Source organism: Xiphophorus hellerii, chromosome 23 (genome assembly GCF_003331165.1).
Source record: "Xiphophorus hellerii strain 12219 chromosome 23, Xiphophorus_hellerii-4.1, whole genome shotgun sequence".
In the NCBI taxonomy this organism is placed as follows: domain Eukaryota; kingdom Metazoa; phylum Chordata; class Actinopteri; order Cyprinodontiformes; family Poeciliidae; genus Xiphophorus; species Xiphophorus hellerii.
In genome coordinates, this window is record NC_045694.1 from 26,759,425 (window position 1) to 26,777,451 (window position 18,027).

The window sequence follows — 18,027 nt, forward strand, 5'->3', positions numbered from 1 at the left end:
GTCCCCCTGCAAACAGAAGGCTCCCTACGAACAGAGGAGTTCAAGGAAAGACAGACCTCCAATCAATCAGTGAGGTACGAGGAAAGACAGACCTCCAATCTATCAGGGAGGTACGAGGAAAGACAGACCTCCAATCAATCAGGGAGGTCTAACGAAATACAGACCTCCAATCAACCAGGGGTCTCCATGCATAGCGTGGCTCGGCCTTTGCACCGACCCACACCCAGGTTGCAATCAGAGGAGTCCACGCAAAGCCAAACCTCCACACAAACATGGAGGTCCGAGGAAAGACATACGTCCATGCGACCAACCTCCACTGGTTGCATGAAGGGGCTTCATGTTGGCATTGGCGTGAAGGCCAATCTATGCCCGGCTCGGCCTTTACGCCGACCCACACCCAGGTGGTACTAACCTAGGTCACTATCCAAACCTAGGTTTTGCTAACACTTGGCATTAATTGCTTGATTAATTGATCTCTCTAAATTGTCCTAAGGTGTGAATGTGTGTGTGCAAGGATAAGTGTGTTAGATGATGGATGAATGAATATTTGTTAAAAGTGTCTGACAGTAGAATATGAAACAGAGAATCTGTGAAAATGCACCTGGCTTTGCTACTGTCCAGAAACATCCAATCAGAACCAAAAGGCAAACCTTTGGTTCTGATTGGTTTCTAATGTGTTGAATGTGTCTCAGCACATTCAACACATTAGACTACTAGTGTACTGCAGCTACACAACTGGCAGAAAAACACCCTAATATTATATCATCATTGTTTATAATGATTTAGAAAACAAAATGCTGTACAGGTTTGTCAAAACTATTTCAACCCATATTAGAACTTTGCATTGATTTCCTTCATTTTAGTAGCTGCGATTTTGCCTAATCCACACATTTTCAATAACCCTACACAATACTAGCCTATTCCTAACCCTAACCCTATCTAAAACTTAATTAGCATCTTACCTCTAAATGTTACCCCTGACCCAAAGCAATGAGTCCATCATATTAGGACCAAAGCCTGGTCCTAATATGATGGAACTAATGCAGTGTTTCTCAATTCTGGTCCTCAGCCCCCCCTGCCCTGCATGTTTTAGGTGTTCCCCTTCTGCCACACACCTGGACTGAATCTGTGGGTGATTAACATGCTACTGCAGTACTTGATGACTGCAGAAGAGGTCATGCTGTTCTGGAACAGCTGTTCTGAAACAGACACATCTAAAACATGCAGAGCAGGGGGTTTAAGGACTGGAATTGAGAAGCACTGACCTAATGTGACACTGGACATATAATGGTGCGTTCACACCAAATGCGTTTTGAACGTCAGGTGCAGCTGGTTTGCGTTCAAAGTCTATGTGGAGGCGCGTCGAGGGCTATTGCGTCGCGCTTCAAGCCTCTAGAGCTGCGCAATTTGAACCATTTGGAGCGTTTGACACATCTAGCGCAACCAATGCTTCACATAGACTTTGAATATAAACCAGACTCGCCTGATGCTCAAAACGTGTTTGATGTGAATGCACCATTAAAATGTTCAGTTCTACTGGTAACAATGACATCAGCAGTGATGGCATCACTCTTTGATGCATCAAATGAATCTCTCTCTTGAGTGTAGCACACAGGCTGTTTTTCAGACCTGTTCCTGTTTCAGAGTTATAAGTTATAAGTTATGAATCTTCTCCAGGAGCATTGTTAAAATGATTTGAAGGCACAGAATCAGCCCAGTACAGGTTCACATTCACAGGTTAGAGAGACTCACCTGGTATAAAGTTAATTTTTTGGTACTGGAATCACACCGAAGATAAATTAGTTTAATCAAAGTATGTCATGAATGTGTGTTCATGTACTCCCATCTTAAGTCCAGAGCACACTAGATTTTTGTTGCTTTTGCCACCACTTGATGATATGCATATAAGATATAACATAAACAGCACCATTCAGAGATGCAATGAGTTTATAGCAGTTCTTCCACCATGTCTGTAGTTCTGACGTTCTGCCATCACTGTGGTTCTAAAGAGCAGCTCAGAGAGGCAGACTAAATTCTGTCTATTTTGAGTCTGACACTGTTTTGTGTCAGACTTTTGTTGTGAGTTAAATTTGACTCGTTTTTGTTAATTATGTCGCCACAGTTACTCAAAATGCCAACAAAAGTAATAGCTCCCCTCACGGGATTGAGCCGCACGTTTTGATATATATATTGTGAGGGGGCACGCAGTGGTAAGAGCCGCATTAACGGTAGTAGGAAGGGGCAGTTATTTTGAGGTGTAGAACAATAGGGACCTGCCATGCAATGCATAGGGATTTACATCCCTATACATTGCTATGGGCCCCAATAAGAATGCTTACCCTGATTTCACGTCACAGTGAGAAATGGTTATGGTGTCTTTCAGTACAGTGGACATAAATACCTTCCCACTTCCTGGTTTTGCTTTACTTTTACAGACTTAACGCGGTCTGTCCGGTCCCATTATCCTAAAAAGCCCAACCGGCGGGACGTTCAGAGGAGGATGATTGAAAACCTGTTAGCTGGCCTCGCGCCACTTAGGACTTACTCAGCTTGTTTGTTTTGGTAATTTCCTTTTCTGGTTCTATGTATTTTTTGAGTAGACTCTACATTTTGCCCTCGAAAACTGGAGAAAACAGGAAGCAGAGGTAATAGTCTTTGTGACTTAGCGGTGACAGTCATCAGAAGCTAGAGGAACAATGAACTTGTCTTGCATTGTTGTTTGTTTGTTTTTTTTATCGACATCCTTTATGACAGACAGACAGACATGTGGAGGATTTGAATTATGTCTCGATTTCTGTGCTTTGTGTCAAGCCGGAGCTCCACTCGGCTTCCCGACCAAATAATTATACTCTGCAAACCAGCATTAGGCATGCTTCACTGTCTCCTATATTTAGAAAAGAGTGTTTCCGAAGTCCCAATTCACAGTGCAATAATTCATTCAATTAAACGGATTGTTGGGGAGTTGAGGCAGGGATAATCAGAACACCAGATATAATCAATCGAGTGTGTTCCTTACGTTCCGAGGATTTTGCTAATGATGGCCCCTCCGCGTTGTGCTAAACGCTTACAAATGACCGGATTATTATTGGAAACCGGAAATCGAAATGCCAACACAAAAGAGGCAGAAGTAAAAAAAAAAAAAATAAATAAATAAAACTATGTTATCAGTGTTAGAGAAGGCGTGGGCTTTGACAGCCAAAGAGGCAGAAATGACAGGCTCTCTGAAGTCACGCAGCAGCTGCTTTTAGAAAGAAAATAATATTGTCTCGCTAGTATTCACACACAAGATGTTGGTTTTACCTCGTGCTCTCTTCGTTGTTAACTTCATTCCTGACGATTAACGGTATACGTCATTTCAATTTAATTTAACCCTTCACGTTTCCACTTTGTCACATGCATGATGGCCTACAGGTGAAGTAAAAGTCACGCACATGGCGGAATCGACCGTGAGCACACACACACACACACACACGCACACGCACGCCGTACCATACAATGCAAAAACGGAAACTCATTACATTCGGCAGTCTGTGACGGGGAAGTCGCTATGATATAACAGCGATTTTAGCTGCGCTTCAAATAAGACAAAATCCATTTGTTCCTACTGAAGGGGGGGGGACTAGTAAAATCTCCACCAAGGATTATTTTTTGTAAAAGAAAATTAAAGTTGTAATCCAGTCTGGTCTGTGAAATCATTCTAACTGACTTTAGAAAGAGTTAGTCACCTATAGAACAACATGTCCTTTTTTTTTTGGTAGCTTGTTGTAAATTGTTATTTGATGAAGCTCAACAGAAGCAAGCTGCCACACGAATGTGACTGATGACATCACATAAGGCAAAGGCTGAAAAACAACTGTTCTGTTGTGTTGTTTGTTGCTTTTCTCTCATTGTTTGAATGCTTTTGATCGGATTACACCTTCAACTGTGTTCTTTTGGGTTTTGTATGGCCGCAGCAAGACATTTCAGCCGCATGGATTTCTGTAACGTTTGGCATCAACTAAACACAAGGAAGTGGTTCAAGAAATGCAGAAGATGCACGGATATGTTAAAGAAGTCTGAGTTCTGGCTGCGTGCATTGTCCTGGCATACTACGTAGCTATTTAGTTTTTCACAAGCTGGATTCACTCATTGTACGAGTGGAGAATACACACGGAGACCAGGAATGTAAACTGTTTTGTACCAGTTAAAGTTCAAAGGTCAAATAGACCAAATTCAGGCTCAACATCTTGTTAAACATTTCGCAACTCAAGCGCAACTTAAATTCTTCAGAGTTCACGTCAAAATTTTGTCAAAGGTCAGTGCATTAGCTTGCTGCTTGTACCTTTTGTGATGTCACTGACCCAAATGCAAACAAAGAAGAAGAGCTGCCCGTAATGACCGGGGCGTTTTGTCTGATATAATCTTTTGTAAACTTTTGTATTCTCTGAAATCTTGCAACAAAAATCCATTATTCATCATGTAGTTGTAAATATAAGTTTATATTTTTGGGAGTGAGAAAAATACATGATTAGGTTGCTCCTTTAAATATTTGGTACCACTTTACATTTTCATAGATGACTAATAAATAATTTGTAGATATGTTAGCCATTCAGCTATAAACACTTTATAAATCATTAATAACTGTTTATTATGCATTAATTAAGAATGAAAAGGATACTATATAAAAAAATATATATGTTTACAAGTTTTATTGGGCTTATCTCCAGATAAAATTTACAGTTCAACTTCTCACCTTTAATTAATGCCTAACACACCGTTATTTGTGAGTTATAAAGTGTTTAGAGGTTAATTAATAACATATATATATTAACTATTTATTAGACATCTATAAGCAGACTCATTGCAAAGGGGTACCAACTATTTAAATCCCATATCACATAAAAAACAAAGTTGAGCCACAGGTGATGGATGCTCCTCCATCATTTGTACAAGTTTCTGGCAAGAAATCTTTCACTCCAAAATACAGACGAGCAAATCATGTGACTGAATTAATGTAACGGGAGGGAAAAAAACAACTCCTGTAATCGCTGTTGGTTACATTATATTAGCAGGATTTCATAAGATTATGGGATTGTTTGGAACATCCTTATAAAGACAAATTTTGTTAGAAAAAGTTTTGCCCTTTTTGTCTTCCATAATGCGTAGTGTATATAGCAAACCTGCATTAAGGTTATTAGCCATCATTGCTTGATTTTGTTTGTTTTTTTCAAATGGAGGTTTTCACACAGTGGTTGTGGTTACATAGTGTGATCAACATGAAACCAGTAGCTGTTGGATCATGGAAGGAGAAGCTTTCTATGCATTTACGACAAACAGTGCTGCTGCTGCTGCCCTACGAATGCTGTCTGAGTTTGAAAATCTCAAGCAGCTCAGTCTGCCTCCACAGCTGCCTGACAGCCCGGCAGCTCTGACGCGGCTCTCGTGTTTGCTTCGTGACAGCAGATCAGATTTATTCTTCTCTCTTCAGCCCGCCTTTAACCGAGTGCAAGACCCGAACGGGGCGAGGAGGGTGCGGGGAGGGAAATGGCAAAACCTGACAATTTCTCACTGACTCTTGAGCTGACCCAGAGAAAATGTGCCACTTGAGTAATCCATTCTTCTGTTTCTCCTGTCATTTCAGTGTTTTTTTTTTTTGTTTTTTTAACTTCATATTACAAGAGTTGGTAGGCAGATAATTGCTTGAAGGAAAGCATATCATGGCTGATTGTTTACAACTTATATAATCCCAAATATCCATGAGCAGAGGAAGAACAATCTGTAATCCTCAAACAGCTGACGCATTGCTGTGAAAGGCACCGGCTGCATTTATGTCATTTTCATAGATTATCAATCGTTTTGTCTTTATTGCAGAACAATGATAGTGCTGGAAAAAAATAGCCTGCTGATAAAAGGTATTCAGAAGCAGAGCATGGTTGAATTTCACTGTCCTAAAAAAGACATGGAAGAAGGGAATCTTCAGATTCGGTTTCCTACATATGAATGTTTTCTTACACAACAACGTGGCCTTTTGTTGCGCATGAGCCAACGCTCGCCCATGTGCGTGCGTGTGTGTGTGTGTGTGTGTGTGTGTGTGCGTGTGGGGGTGTGTGTGTGGGGGTGTGGGGGTGCGCGTGTGTGTGTGTGGGTGGGTGTGTGTGTGTGTGTGAGTGAGTGATACTTTAACCCGACAATCTGACAGCGGGATTTCCTACAAGCGACTGTAGTGCGTGGGCTGCTATGTTGAGCAGAGATGCGCGGGGTCATGTGTGGATGCGTGGGATGCCATGTACAGTATGGTGTTCTAAGTTTATTCACTGGCACACAGCACAGACTAAGACAAATGTTGGTGATCAACACTTTGAAGGAAGCGAGAACTGTTTCAGATTCTGCTTATATAAAGAACACGCCGGTGTGTCCTGGTAGCAACGAAGTTTTTAATCTGGAATGTGCCTGAAAGCGGTGACTCTGTACGCACCGAGGAGATTATTTTAAGTTTTGCTGCAGTTTGAATGTAATGGTTGGCTGCCATCTAGTGGAGAGAGCGTGGTCCTCAAATGGCAAGCTTAAAAGTTTGCGTTTCTAATTGCTGCATTTTAAAGAAATGGTACCAAGAGGGCGGTGATTTTACAAGTTCAATTAACTTTGTTAGACTTTCAGTTGACAGTTTTGGAGCTGCAGAAAACATGGAGGTAATTGGCAAAAATTCCCGAGGAACTGCAAAGGCAGCAGTTGCTATGACAGCGGTACACAAAGTCTGTCTCACAACTCTCTTTTCTCTTTTTTGTTTCTTTGCTTAGGAGCAGCGTTGTGGTGGGTCTGCTATTTATTAACAGCAAATTAAAAGCTTTCATTAATAGTTGCAGAATAGCAGCTTCTTCCTGTTGCTTTTTGTCGAGAGACGTTTATTTTCGACTGACTTTACAAGCAAGCAGCATTTTTCTTAGACTCGGAAAAAATATATATATATATTTTTTTTTGTTATCCAAAACAAGAAACGTAACAAGATGAAAGTTTAGCAGTACCTTTCAAATTCTGAAAGTTTTATCAGGGATTTAAAGCATTTTCTTTCTTGCTTGTAAGTAATAATAATAAGGTTTGTCTTGTTCTGAAGTCACAGAAAACACGGAAGTAGTTGACAGAATTATACGCAAGAGACCGCAGAGGCCCCGGTTGCCATGCCAACAGAACACAAGTCCTTCTAGAATCTTCGAGGTAGGAAAATTCTTCGGTTTTTAAGTCATTAAAACCAACCTGGTCACGTGGTAGGATGACTTTTTGTTATTTGCATCAAGCGTTAGACGTGTTCTTAATCTTGTTTTTTTTTTCTTCTTCTGTTTGTTCTTCAGGAAAATGGGAAAAATTTAGGCTAGCTTGGCAAAGCCTGTATTTAGCTTACACTGTTAGCTGTTTTTTAAGTTGTTTTAGGCAAGAAGCGGTATAAACCTACTTCAAATTGCTAGCCTTTTTTTTTTTCCTTTTTTTTTTTTGCTTTTTGTCACATTTAAATGTTCTAGTCATATAATTGATTTAAAGTTTTCAAACAATCTCTTTTTTATAGGGGAAAAATTGTGAAAATGTATTGCCGTAATGAATTAATCGAGATTTACTTGTAGATTAACAAACATTTTAGGGAAAACCAAGTTCAGCTTTCACTAACTACACCTCGGCCTGAATACTGCTGGGCCTGCTGCATAAAAATAATTTGATCTTAGGATGTTTAAGAATGGATGAGAAATCAAATCATTGACTCATTTATCATTCAGGAAACAATATCTCAAAGCCCATGGGACTTGAGTGAGCCACAGTGAGAGCTATTTTGTAGATTTAAGAAGAAAATATTTACATATGAGCTTCGCTACATCAAACGCATAACATGAAACAAAGTTATTCTTATCAGGCATCCATACGCTTTGCAACCAAAGTACAACAAATAAATAGGCTACAAGGATGCAAACCTTGAAAAAAGATTTATACAAACAACATCAATAAAAAACAATCTCAATAATGCTTTGATTAATACCAATACTTGACCTTTGATTTTTCTACCTTTTGTTTTCTGTGTCCTTTTTTTATGGCAGAATTAAGGGGTGAGCTGGTGTGGCTCTGGACAACAGAAATAAAAATGTCTTCGCCACATCCCTGTACGTTTCTGGTAGGATGCCAAGCTTTCACACTTACAATATACCAGCACACCCACTGTACCGTTACGACATTTGTGTTTTCAGCTGACGGAGCAGACAGGGCTTTGGTTTCAGAGGCTGATGTTGCTGCTAAATTACAAAAAGCAGGTATAAAATGACAACTCTTCGATGAAAAAAAGAGAGATAATTAAACTCCTATTAGCATATGTGTTCTTTTTTTTTCTTCATTCCTCTGTGCAGAAATGAGGAAGAGGGCACAGCAGAGCCCATATAAAGTGCCAAACAACAAGACGGTTTTTGCGCTGAGTTCAGAGGAAACGGCAAACCGTAGAGAGGTCTGTGTGTACTTAGTCGCAAAAAAAAAAAAAAAAAGGATTTAGTCGTGTCGAAGTCATGCTTCTCTCCCCCCAACCCTTTTTTTTTTTTTGGTGCTCAGGAGATGCGAAAATTTCTGGCGCTGCCAATTGAAGAAAAGGTAACCCACGCTGCGAGAGCCCTGGCCAAGCTGAAGAATGAGCTGGTGGGAGAACTGGAGGAGGAGGAGGAGGAAAACGAGAAGAAGGAAAGTCTGAAGCAAATCAGGAGCAAAGCAGCTTTCCCTAAACAAACCTCGAGCACACACGAGCTGAAAATTACCACGGCGAAAGGAGGTAACGCGAGGAAAGGGTGGAGAAGTTCAGCTTTTATACAATGTTAATCAGTTGTGTGCGTATCTATTGACGCCCGTGATAAAATTGTGTAAAGAGCCTTGAAAAAAAAAAAAAGAAGTCTTTCTTTTATGGCGGTAGCGTAATCTTTCATGGAAAATTTAAGGAAAATCCCGAGTTTTATTCAGTGGAAAAGAAATTCCACGTCATGAAAGGTTTGTTTCTAACAAAACAATAACCTGTGGCGCGATTACTGGAACAATAACAACGTAACGATTCAGTTATCACATGATAAATGTAAATCTCGTTTATCATCATCACATTTCGGCCACTAGGCAATTCAAAGTGCTTTTCATGATAATAGCATAAAACGTTGCACTCCAGTGTCATAATGAAGGAAAGTTTTAAAAAAAAAAAAGTGGGAATATGGACTACAGTTGAAGGTGTTCCAGTTATTATTAACCAAAAACAATTCTAAACAAATAGGTTATGATTTAAAGGAACTCAGTGTTCTGGTAGTTTGGGAGTTTTCTGGGAGTTTATTCCAGATTGGAGGAGCAGAAAAACTCCACGTTTGGTTCTGATTCTAGACCTGAACCAATAACAACAGAGCTTTCATGTATTTTGGTGCCAAGCCAAAATCTTGCTGGGACATGAGTTCAAGTTTAACTCCTGAAATGTTTCTGATATCTATATCTGATATATATATATATATATACAGTACAGACCAAAAGTTTGGACACACCTTCTAATTCAGTGGGTTTTCTTTATTTTCATGACTATTTATAAGGCAAGAAATCCCACTTATTAACCTGACAGGGCACACCTATGAAGTGAAAACCATTTCAGGTGACTACCTCTTGAAGCTCATCAAGAAAATGCAGAGTGTGTGCAAAGCAGTAATCGCAGCAAAAGGTTAGTTTGAAGAAACTAGAATATAAGGGGTATTTTCAGTTGTTTTACACTTTTTTGTTTAGTCCATATTTCCACATGTGTTATTCATAGTTTTGATGCCTTCAGTGTGAATCTACAATGTCAATAATCATGAAAATAAAGGAAACTCATTGAATTAAAAGGTGTGTCCAAACCTTTGGTCTGTACTGTATATATATATATATATATATATATATATACATAATATTATTTTATTTTATAAAGCATTTTAAACTTTTATTTCACACCAGTTGATTATTTTTTGAGTTAACTATATACTTTGCATTATTATTAAATATTTCTATTAACACATGAACATAAGTGTCTCTTTGTCTTAAAGTTGAAGTTTATGTGCCTCTGTCATAACTTAACATTTATTTAAGTTATGCCAGAGGCACATAAACTAAGGCACATGTGAGAAATATGTGATCCCATGTTGAATAAACCATGGATCACATGAACAAAATACTTTATCACATGTGGAAAATGGGAACCACATGTGATCACATGTGAATTTCATGGGATTTTTTTGTAAGGGAAAACTTTCAACTGGGGGACTGGGGGAATCAAGAGAGAGAAAGAGATGTCAAGAGAAGTGGTCAAAGATCCACCTCTCAGGTCTTTGGTTAGGAGCTTGTCATGCATTTTACCGTAGGCGCCAACAAATTTGTCCACATTTGTCAAAAATGCCATTTTTTGACTTCGTGCAGAACTCAGCTGTCGTCTTTTCCTGTCTCAACAGAGAAACTCACAAAAGAAAGCAGACATGAATTACTCCTCATGGAACGGCAACAAGCAGTCTTGGAGGTGAATTGTTTAGACGGTGGAGTGGATTTGGACTCGCAGTCAGAGTCTGTCTAATCCTGGCGCCAAACAAACACCATTCGCATTTTAGTTTCAATTAAGGGAACATTCTAAAGTAAACAGTGAAATCTCAAGAAGACTTCAGATTTGCCTTGAAATGTTCCCTATTAATGAGATGAGCGAAGCAAAGGTTATGGCTTTACTTACTTTTTTACAGAAAACCGATTCTCCGAATTCCAAGAGAATAATAGAGGCAGGTGGTAATATGTCCTCCTTGTCTTTTGGGTTGTTTTTTTTTTAGTTGTCTCTGATGACTAAACGCTCTGAGATCCTGAAGATGGAGAAGGCCGTTGCAAAAGAGGAAAGGAAGCTGAAACAACTTGAGAAGCTCATCGAAAGGGACAACCAAAAGTTTGAAGAGTTCCTCAGGGAGAATGAGAGGAAGTCAGTGGAAGCCAGAGCTCTGTGGGTGCAACTGTGAACGTCTTCACTGTGGGACGACAAGATATTGTTTTAGGATATTGTTCTAACAAACACGCGCATCTGTACGCTTCCAGTTTTGAGCGGGAGGAAAAGTCCAAACAGGAGAAGAATGCCGTGATCAAGAAGCTGACCGCTGAAATGAGGACCATTCAAAGGTAGCGGTGTCACATTTTGATACTTCACCTCTGACCTGCTTCTCTCCCCCTGCTGAAATAAAGCGTGAACAGTGTTAGTTTTGTTCATGTGTGAATAACCAAACAAAACAAACAGCGTTAAGGGGGGAAATACAAATCCGCCACACACTTTTTAGACGTCTAGCTTCTGGTTATGAAGTGGCAAAATACGAGAAGGTCCGTAGAGTACGAACACTTGTTACGTTATATGACGTTATTCAGTGCGCGGAAGTATCCGACAGGTGAGAAAACTGCAACTAGAGATCTGTGTTGTGCTTTTTTTATTATTATTATTTCACAGTGAACTTGAGACGTATGAAGACGCTCTGACAGACTACCTGAAATACAAGGACTTCCTGTTCAGGCTTTCTCCCGCAGAGTGGCAGGATGAGCAGAAGAGCAAAGACTCAAAGACTAAAACGTCGTCCAAACAGAATGATGGACAGGAACCTACCGAGACGGGTATTTGGAATAACAATTTGGCGTTGCTCTGGTTGATTGCTAATTTAATTGTTTCTGCTCGCGAGATGCATTTTGCTGATTAAAAGCAATCATTCATTTGTGTGTCTCCTGTTTGCCTATCCACAGGTTTGGAGAGGAAGCTTCCCCTTGTCAGAGCGACCAGGTTGTCCTCTACTCAAAGTGACACACTGTAACAGCACTTACACACACTTCTAACCATCTGCACTCTGTGCTGTACACCAGAACATTTTAATTTGTTCATGTTTTCCATATAACAGTCAATGGATGTGTTTAAGTTTTCACTGTTACACTCGGCAAGGTGTCTGCATGTCCTTAAAGAGTCTTTTAAAAAGTCTTCGATTCATGTGGCTAACCTGAAGGCCTTTAAATGTCTTAAATGGATTTTTAAAATGTAAGTTGGCCTTAAATAAGTTGATCACAGGTCTTAAATTTTGTGATGGCAGGACCATTCAGTCTGGTATATTCTATTAACTTTATTGTTCGGCAAAAGACATTTTCATTGCGTTTTGTGGCTCGATGTGGTTGAGGCTACTGCCAAAATGCTGCCAGCATACTCTTGCTAGCTAGCCAGCTAGCGTTACTACATCTATCATGGATACCTGCAAATTTATTGGTGGCTCACAGGACAATGTTTGTCTTCACATCTGGCTTCACATCTGTTACCAACCAATGAGATGTTACAAAGATTACCGTAAAAGGAATAAAAATGAATCTCTTCAACTTACGTAAGAATCTGACAGTATCTCATAGTCAGTCTCACGAGGAGTGCCATTTCCTTCTCAGTGGTTTTCCATTCTTAAAGATATATTTAAATATATGCGATTCTCTTTTGTGCATTTCTGTCGTGACACAGACAGAAATGTCTAAAAAGTCTTAAATTTGAGCTAGCGAAACCTGAAGAAACCCTGTCCAGTTACTGTAAAGTAACAGTAATGAATGAAATGAACCTCTAATCAATGCCTGTCACATTTTAAAAGTGAGTAAGATTTGTGAGTAAAATAGCATCTTAGCCTTCATAAAGAGTCTGCAGCAGCAGCAACAAAAAACCCTGGGAAGTAAAAGGGATTACCACAATTATTATTGTCAGAAATCTTTAAACTTCTTTTCCTATGCTGTTATTAAGAACATAAAAGGAATTTCTGAAAAATAAAGATATTTTTTACATCTATCTTGTATTCATAAGACAGTGGCCACATGGAACTTGAGTTTTTGTCAGATTTTTGCTGAGCTTTTTCCCCCTTTACATTCTTTCGCTTCTGCATTTTTAAACTCATGATTCTTGAGTACGTAGTTTAGATTAAACACCAAGATATGATATTTCTATTTTTTTGGTAAATTACAGTATAACTGATCAAATACTGGAGTGTGTCTTGAATGTTATTAGCTGGAAAAATAGTTCCAGATAAATCGGTGAAAAGTTAGCAAATTGCACTGGCAAGTAAAAGTGGGACAAATGTACTTTTGTTGATAGATTGTGGAGCAACAGAATCTTAAATCAGATTTTACTTAACCTTTTATTTAACTACACACATTGTTATTAAATATTGGCTGTAGGCTTAACAGATTTGTAGATATGTTTACCATTACCCAACTCCACAATTAACACTGTTTATACTAATAACAACTGAATTCTGGACATGCGTTTTCTTGTGTGCAGCTCCCTCTTGTGGTAGAAAATTGGGAATGATTTATGAAACGTATTTATTTAAAACTCTTGTCTTTATACATTTCAGAGAGAAAACGTGTTCACTGGTTTATGACAGCTTAGAGGTCAGTTTCCCCTTCACCAGAACGCCATACCTTTGGAGTGTTTATCTGCAGTTTTTCACCTTTGCCGTCCCTCCTCCATTCAGGATAAGCCAGAGCTTTACTTCACCGATCCCCAACAGCTACTGGACCTGATGTCGGAGCTGACGGAGCAGAACCTGTCCCTGATTCAGAACTCTTCGAGGGCGGGGGAGGCGCTGGCGAAACTCCGGCAGACTGTGGACACAACCAGGAGGAAGATGTAAGTGGTGCGCTCAGTAGCCTGCGCCTTTTTCTCTTCTTATCCAGCATCATTTAAACCATTCGCCAAGTTTACATTGCTGTGTGTGTGTGTGTGTGTGTATGTGTGTGAAGTGAAAACGAGGAGGAGAAGATAGCCCTGCAGATTAAAGAGCTGAACCTGAAACTCGACAAAGAGAAGGCGAGAGGCGCGAAGCTGGAACAGATGGTCCAGCTTCATGTTTCACTGAGCTCACAGGACCAAGTAAGGACACTAAATGTGCATATCTGGCCCCTTTTCTGGAGAGTCTGCACTCATATTTGCATGCATATTTCAGAGTGATAGTGCTCTGAAGAATGAGAAAGTGCCAAATAGAAAATGGAACAGGGGGATTTTCTGTTCTGTATTAGGATGTTCACTGTAGGGGGAAACATAATAATTTCTTCTTTCCGATAGCTGTAGGTTTGATCCGGAGCAGTTGTGAAATTCAGCGAAATTCAGAAAAACAGAAGATTTTGCTTAGCAATTTGTCTTCTCTTGTTCTCCTTGGACACAGCTGACGGGTTTTTAATGTCAGATGTGGGATTAAATCGTCGTCCAACATCTGCTTGTAACTTTTTCTTTTCTTTTTTTTTTTTGACAAACACAAGAGTATTCATCTTGACCAGAGGTCTGAAACCTTTACAAAGAGCCATGTTTAATTCATTGACAAAACTCTCTTTGTTTTTTTATAAATATCTACTGCTAAATACTTTGTAACTTTTAAAGAAGCACCAATTCATTTATATTTTTAAGTTTTAAAATAAAGACAAAACATCAAACTTTTAAAAAAATAAAAGATGGATGTATTTTCTTCTACAGGATAATGTTTTTGGAGAACTGTAACACTGCAAAAATGACAAAATCTTTATTATGAAAGTATTTTTTGGTAAAGTTTTGTGTGCAAGTATCTTAGTGCATTTGAAATAAGACAAAAAATAACGTACATGTAAAGTTTTCAGCAAAACATAGGAGCTTATTTTAGTTAAATAATTCCTTAGTATTGATCAAAAATTACTGGTTCCATTATTAGATTATTTCACTTATAACAAGACATTTTTCCAGTGTTATAAGTGAAATAATCTACCACAGGAATGAATACTTTTTCATCAATATTAAAGAATTATTCACTTAAAACAAGCTTCTACAGCTTGCCGAAATGTTACTTGTAATTTTTGTCTTATTTCAAGTGCATTAAAATATTTGCGCCAGAAATTAGACCAAAATTACCTTGTAAGATTTTGTGTTTTTGTAGTGAAAAAAAAGCACATATTTTCTAATAAGACGTAAAATAGATGTAAAAAATACTTGAACTCTGGTCATTTTGTTGTGGAACTTTTATGCAATTGACTGAATGAAAAACATGAACAGTCTTCTGCAGTTCCATCAGACTCTCAAGATTCTGAGAGTCTGACAAACAACTGGTACTAAAATACCAGTTGTTTGTCATTAGCGGAGCATTTATTATATTTAAACTCTTGGCGGTGGGGTTTTTTTTTTTTTGTATTTTTTTGATTTCCAGGACAAAATGTTGGACGCTCTCAATAAAAAGGTGACAGAGGTTTACAGCGGCTGTGTGGAAAACAGGATCACCGACCTCAGCACCTTGCAGAAGGTGGCAAAAATCGAGAGTCGCGTCTTCTCGCTGCTGCAGAGCCTCGAAGGCATGCCAGTAGAGAGACTGGCAGTGGTTAAGAAGGTCAAGGAGAGCGAGAAGAGGAGCAGGTATCACTGAGAGTATGATGTGTAATGAAACGGGCAATCCAAGGGTTTATTTAGCCCCTCTGTCCTCACACTGTGACTCAGGATGCGTGAGGAAAAGCTGATGGAGCAGAGAGAGAAACAAAAGGAACGGATGAGGAGGTACCTGGAGAGATCCTTGGCTGACTCCAAGAAAATTGTACGTCTGAATCCTCTAATTAGTCAGAGTATTATTACTGCAGCAACATAGAAATCCACAATAAGATCTTTTTAGAGAGAGAGAGAATGACAGATGGAGTCACGGTTTTTGTCTTTTTTTTTCCAGAGTGGGAAGAAGCTCATGCCTAGGTGCATGCCTGCTGTGAAGAAAGTCGAGGTCGCCGATGTGGACAACAAGCCCGCCGAGGACGACATCAACGATTACCTCTTTGGCTTGGATGACACGGAGTGACAAAGGCAACAGGAAGTGATGTGGAGGAATTGTTTTTACAGTACCAGAGAAATAATGTCTTTTTTTTTTTTTTTTTTTGCCTCTGCCCCCTTCTAAGCACGATCAGCTGATTACCAGGTTCTCTGACCGGGCCCACCAGTGTGCCTATCAGATAACGGCTGCCACCAATAATGCTATGCTAGAAACCAAAAGGTTTAGAAATCATGAATATCATTAGCTCTGGGTGTTTATTTGATGCAACACCTCACTGTAAATTTGTAAGAAATGTTTCTTTTCATTTGACCAAACATATTACTGTGCTATCACACCCCGACAAGTCAAGAACAATACACACCCACCATCTGTCATACAACCAAACCCACACAACTATCCTAATAAAACTTATTACATTAAACAATGCATACTGAGTGTTTTTAGTACTCTAAAATAGAACTATCCATTTTCTTACACCTTCGTCACTAGTGGGGTCGGAAGGGGGGGGTGCTGGTTCCTATCTCCAGCGAGAGGCGGGGTACACCCTGGACAGACCGCCAGTCTGTCGCATATACGTATATATTCAAATATTGGCAGCTATTTCGGAATCAGAGATAAAGTTTGTAATGGATGAACATGGATGTTGGACTGAATGGGGGAAGCCGGAGCACCTGGAGAGAACCCATGCATACACGGAGACACTGTGCCACCGTGCAGCCCTTACTTTTTTAGAAAGAACTAATACTACTACAATTAAAACTAAGCAATATTTAACTAATAATAACTAATAAAAATTAGCAAATGCAAACTAATTAAAACCACCTGAACTGGACAAACAACAACTAAATAAATCCAGATTATAATAATCAACCCAAACTAACCACAGACTTCTGTCACCTCGCCCCTCAACTCTGATAAATTAAAATCACAGAGCCCATGTTAAAATTTACTGCAGCTGCTTTTCTCTTCCCTCTTTATGCTCAGTCCTTTATTACATGTTCGTGCTTTATGCTGCCGCAGACATGATGGAGTGATCGCCTTTTTTAATCTCCTCCACAATGAAATCTTTTCTGCTGGGCTCCTCTGTTCTTCTGAAATGTCCTGCTCAGCAGCAGCTACTTCTGCTTTTTCTGATACTTCAGGAGAAACCGTTTTTATTTCTTCCACGTTTTCCTCCTGATTGTTTGGCATTTCAGCTGACAAAACAGTTTGTAGCGTCAGAGTTTTGGCTTCTTTGCCTGAGTCTTCACTTTCACAGATGTTTATCTTAATTTGATTTATAAGAGCTTCCAGTTCAGCCGCAGCTTTAAATGCTGCCATTCTCGTTTTCTCGTACTCAGATTTTCTGGACAGCTCTTTCTCCACTTTCTGATCCTCATCATGTCGGGTTTCAAGTGTCTCTTCTTCGGTCCTTTGGTGTAATTCAGACATCACTGTTTCATCAGTATAGATCTCATCTTCAAAGTTGGTGCTCTGGTCCTCAGACGATTCTGTGGTGGAAACTTCTTGTTGTTCGTCGTTTTGTCCAGAAATCTCTTTCTTTGGGGCTTCCTGTTTAGAGGCAGCTTTCCTGGCTGCCTTTCTCCTTTTCTTATATCTTCTCTTCTTAGACGGCTTTTTCTCTACTTTCCTCTCCCCATTTTGTTGCTTTTGAAAGATCTTCTCTTCTTCGGTAACTTAAGAACTTAAGCCTGTGTTTGTGTTGCTAAATGCTTAATTTTTTTTTGTTTGGTTGTTTATTTGGTTATTTTTTGCTATCTGGCATTTATAAGCCACAGGTTTAATCACCTTAAACCTGTTGCTAGGCAACATTCAAACAGGGCAGCCATTTCCTGGATTCTTTTGGGTTTGGTTCTGTTCTGTGTTCTCTGATGTTTCTCAGTGTTTAGGCTCGGTTCTCTCACCCAGCTGATCCACATCCATCAGACTCGCTGCTTTTTGGAAACCCATTCCTTCTGCTTTTGGATGGTGAGGAGCTGGAAAGATTTTTATTCATATGTTTTTACATTTGAAAAGTTATTGTGATGTGTTACTATAGCAACAATGATTTTTTTTCCAAGGATTTGGACAACAGACTGGAGATGCAACAGTGAAGCCGTCTATAAGAAGGGACTTGTCTTGGGAAGACAGAGTGTCTTCAGTCAGAGGCTCCTTCAGATTCACTGTGACACAGACTGCTACAGGGGATCTTTCCTGCCAACAGCCATCGCAATCTACAATAACTCTTTGAAGA

General features: G+C 39.4%; 1 protein-coding gene across 2 annotated transcripts; it reads left to right on the plus strand.

Moving 5' to 3' along the window:
- Positions 1 to 6,707: 6,707 nt before the first annotated feature.
- On the plus strand, positions 6,708 to 16,220 carry LOC116713949 (cilia- and flagella-associated protein 100-like). Of its 2 annotated transcripts, XM_032554227.1 has the most exons (17): positions 6,708 to 6,789; positions 7,091 to 7,191; positions 8,058 to 8,120; positions 8,205 to 8,267; positions 8,361 to 8,455; positions 8,557 to 8,770; positions 10,443 to 10,507; positions 10,806 to 10,969; positions 11,062 to 11,142; positions 11,462 to 11,622; positions 11,749 to 11,785; positions 13,377 to 13,413; positions 13,497 to 13,651; positions 13,765 to 13,894; positions 15,192 to 15,394; positions 15,476 to 15,569; positions 15,696 to 16,220. In XM_032554227.1, exons 3-17 carry the CDS (start codon positions 8,102 to 8,104, stop codon positions 15,819 to 15,821), a joined length of 1,644 nt encoding a protein of 547 aa, XP_032410118.1. In that variant the 5' UTR covers positions 6,708 to 6,789; positions 7,091 to 7,191; positions 8,058 to 8,101; the 3' UTR covers positions 15,822 to 16,220. The 2 variants fall into 2 exon arrangements, with proteins under 2 accessions (XP_032410118.1, XP_032410119.1); XM_032554228.1 differs by lacking the exons at positions 6,708 to 6,789; positions 7,091 to 7,191 and having other exon boundaries at positions 8,053 to 8,131; positions 15,696 to 15,847.
- The last annotated feature ends 1,807 nt before the right edge of the window (positions 16,221 to 18,027 follow it).

What these genes read in the sequence shown, in the direction of transcription:
- LOC116713949 (XM_032554227.1), top strand. An exon ending in ACAGGAACCTACCGAGACGG is followed by an intron (nt 11,623 to 11,748) that starts GTATTTGGAATA and finishes GCCTATCCACAG; the next exon opens with GTTTGGAGAGGAAGCTTCCC. An exon ending in GAGAGCGAGAAGAGGAGCAG is followed by an intron (nt 15,395 to 15,475) that starts GTATCACTGAGA and finishes ACTGTGACTCAG; the next exon opens with GATGCGTGAGGAAAAGCTGA.